Genomic DNA, 3,651 nt, shown 5'->3' with positions numbered 1-3,651 from the left:
TTTTGTTAAACGTTTTGTAAGCTAGTTTGTCATTGTATCTTACTGATTTATTGTTGTTGTGCTTCTTAATTAAGAATAACAATGAGGCCATCTTTTGTTTTAGTCTTTAAAAAATGAAAGGTGTGTGGATGTATTTAAGCAAAACAGTGACAACAAGACCGCGAATTCGAAAGTGAAAGCATCTGTTTCTTTTGGTGTATGACTCCCCCTTGTCTCCTATAAAAAGCACAATAATCATCAAATAATCGCGATTAGACGGTTATTTAATTATCGCGACAGGTCTAGAGAATACTACAATTTGACCCAAAGGAACTGGTTTCCATTTGCATATTAAAAAAAAAAAAAAGCAAATTAAATTCTTTGATTTCATCTTGAGAAAATAACTGTAGACAATAAAACCACTGTCGCATCACTCACCTTCGTTGCCACTCTAAAAAGAGCGGGTCAGGCTCAGTAGTGCAGTGCCTAAACTCTCCTATTTGCCAGGCCACAGGTGCAATTCCCTCGTGTAAGAGAAAATCATGACGAAGCGGCTCACGTCGTGTATAACGCTGATAGGCAGTAATGAGGCGCCGCAGACGTGCTGTAAGAGCCGAGCCTGCCGGCCACTGTATCCGTCCCTGCTCCATCACTTCTGCAACAAGGTCTCCTGCGAGAGATCCTATAAAGCCCCCTTCAAAAGAAATGATACTTTAGACCCAACATAAAGTAAGTTCCTATTAAGGGGTGGTCACTTTAGGATTTGTGTCACATTTATACGGATGCTAAAGCAATAGCAAGCAATATGACAACTTTCAAATAGATTTTTTCACTGCATACTAAAGTTTAGAGAACTCTAACCTGTGAATTTTTATTAAAATCAAATAGCATATTTATAGCATAAAAATAGTGTTGACTAGTAAATTTTCTCAATTTATCCAACACTGGTAGGCATGATAAAAAGTAAATTTTACACCATGAATACATTTTTCATAAAAAAAATATGTAGCCTGTTTTTTACTGTCACAAGTAAATGGACTGGATGGTATATTTTTACATTTTATTATTAATCATGATTCAGAATTAATAAAAAAAAAGCATGACATGAAACTCTCAAATAGAGTGAGCAGAGGCCGGGGGCTAGAGTGAGGAACAGCTGGCAGATTCGACGAAGGAGCGTCCGGAGGGCTTGCGGCAACCACATGTGACGACCCCGGGCTGGACTCCGCTTCGTCCACGGTGAAAGCCTATCCGGCGATCCACAGCACAAAGTTGTATTTCCTCAGCAACCAGCATGGATCAGCTCTAGGCATGACGAAGCGGATATCGTCCTCTTTTGGAAGGCCAAACAAAGTAGTTTCGCTTTCACAACGAATCACACAGCGCCTTCACGACATGGCGGCGGCGGCAACAATACTACAGCGAGAATAAAAGTTACGCCTTCTTTCTTTGCGTGAACATTTGGGCGGCGTTATGCAAATCTTCCCACATCGTGACGTAGACATGTGGGGGCGTGTTAGAACGAGCCGTTTTAGGTAGGCGTGGCTGACTCTTAACTTTTATAAAGAATATCTCTTTGGATTTGAGACTTTAGTCTTTGCAACTTTACAGATCTTCTTTATGCACCAAGAGCTTGTAACACTCCAAAGAGAAAGGAAAAATTGAAATCGCATCATATGACCCCTTTTTAACAGTATTTACAAACAATTAAAGATTCTATTTCAACATTACTGGTAAATAAGTAAACAGATAAGGAAGGTTTCCATACCTGTCACTGTACTGTCATTTCTCCCTGTTTCCTCTGACATGGGTTCCTCCTTTGTAAAAGAAAACTTTACTTAAATGAACAGTCTGAGCATTTGGTTAAAACGCTAAAAATTCATCTGACTTCACACTTCTTTGACTTCCTATTATTACCTTGATCTCTACTTTCTCTTCTGATTCCTCAAACTTAATATCATTCTCCTCTTTGATTTCATCACTCTTGCTGATACTGCAAAAGAAGAAACGTGTTTATGGGAGTAACAGCCAAGTGGTGCAACTGTTATATCTCTGCTGCTCAAAGCATATTACCTATCAGGTGCATCTGAAGCAGTTTCTGCTCCACTTTGCTCTACCGTCAATGCAGTGACATCAGGCATACCCACTCGCTCCAGGAAACACAAAGCAGGGTCCGCACGCATGGCGTTATACCGCTCATACCCTGCATGGGACACAAAGAGAAGTTAATGCACATGATAAAAGTAGGAGGAAGTCAATATGAACCATATGAAGCATATAAAGATTCGCTAAATGCATTCAAATGCATCACATCTCTGCTAAAAAGTAAAAAATGACTTTTATGTATTTGTGTCTGCATGGATTTCCATTGTGTAATCACAAGAATTGCATCATAAAACTGGGTGCGACGGTTGCACCCATTCTTCTTTGATTATGTCTCACCATGTTTGTGAACTCCAATAAGCAGCGATTTATCTGCTTCAGCATCCCACCATATAGTAGGTATCTCAATATAGTCGATATCAGGGAGGGTTACCTCCAGTTTACTGTAGAAAACACAGAAATCCTTACATATTAAGCCACTCTACAATGACAACAGTTTGATACAGAATTCATGGAGTACGCATGAGGTTGAGATAATTTGTGGGCCATGTAGTACCTGGATGGGATCCCTTCAAGTGCCTGATTGGCAGCCTCCCCAAGCACTTCGACCTTCAAATAGTACAGCATCCGCACCCTCAGCAGAACCCTGTTTATGACACGATACATGATGATCACACATTTAAAACCCTGTAATTATGATGAGCACATGTATCAATTACAATATGTCTGATCTCATAATATTGTAATGAAATAACAAATATTGTTTTATGACAGGTAGGATGCATGAACATTTTAATTTTGCACCCTGATTAAAGTACTTACTATTTATGTAGTATGATCAGAGAGCAAAATGTACTTTTGCTACACTTTGCAAATGCATACTTATGTTGCGTAATATCCACAAGTCTTACTTGTTGCAGTGTTGTTTGAGGTGTTTCTTGTAGCTGTCGTCCTGAAGCACAACCTCTGGGTTACAGTGGACCAGCCAGTCTGCATTCTTCAGCTCAGGGGGACTCAACTGGTTCTTCAGCTTCTTGCCTTTACGACCCCGTGGGACAGGAGCAGACAGACCTGGACAGGATGAAAACACAAGTTTTACACAATGTTTTTAAATTAATTTTTCTACAATTATATGAAGAGCAGTCATTGAATTCTGTTTAAATGGACAAATAACTAATAACCAGGGATGCTTATGATTAATCAACATTCAAATAATGGTAATTAATCATTTTATTGTATAAATATACTGTCATTCAATTTCAGCACAAATATTTTTGTTTATTCAAGCAGTGAAAGCATTCTGTTTTAACTTTTTTTTTTTTCTAAAAGGAAAAAAATGTGTCTATTTACTTAGGTATAAGTACATTAAAATAACATTAACTAAACAAAATATTCGGGTCCCTTCCTCCAACATTTACATAATAGTAGAACTTAAAGATTATTATACTATTTATAGTAATTATGTTATACTATGATTTTTGTGGTGATTTTTGTCCCTGTCCTTGCGTGATTTATATTAATCTTTTATATTAATCTTTTGTTAGGCATTTTTGTTTTGGGGGGGGGGGG

The 3,651-nt window shown here is 38.2% G+C and overlaps 1 protein-coding gene across 1 annotated transcript in view; it reads right to left on the bottom strand.

The window, feature by feature from the left end:
* Positions 1-3,651, bottom strand: part of LOC107666014 (chromodomain-helicase-DNA-binding protein 6-like) — a 46,349-nt gene that overhangs the window by 11,389 nt on the left and 31,309 nt on the right. Inside the window, exons 22-28 of the mRNA XM_016457104.1 lie at positions 2,994-3,153; positions 2,639-2,728; positions 2,422-2,525; positions 2,053-2,182; positions 1,897-1,972; positions 1,748-1,796; positions 418-673 (exon numbers count right to left, since the gene is read on the bottom strand). Coding sequence (XP_016312590.1) covers positions 418-673; positions 1,748-1,796; positions 1,897-1,972; positions 2,053-2,182; positions 2,422-2,525; positions 2,639-2,728; positions 2,994-3,153 — 865 coding nt within the window. The remainder of the gene's footprint in view (positions 1-417; positions 674-1,747; positions 1,797-1,896; positions 1,973-2,052; positions 2,183-2,421; positions 2,526-2,638; positions 2,729-2,993; positions 3,154-3,651) is intronic.

This window comes from Sinocyclocheilus anshuiensis, unplaced genomic scaffold (genome assembly GCF_001515605.1).
Source record: "Sinocyclocheilus anshuiensis isolate Anshui unplaced genomic scaffold, SAMN03320099.WGS_v1.1 scaffold447, whole genome shotgun sequence".
NCBI classification, from domain to species: Eukaryota; Metazoa; Chordata; class Actinopteri; order Cypriniformes; family Cyprinidae; genus Sinocyclocheilus; species Sinocyclocheilus anshuiensis.
This window is presented reverse-complemented; position numbering and strand designations above follow the sequence as displayed.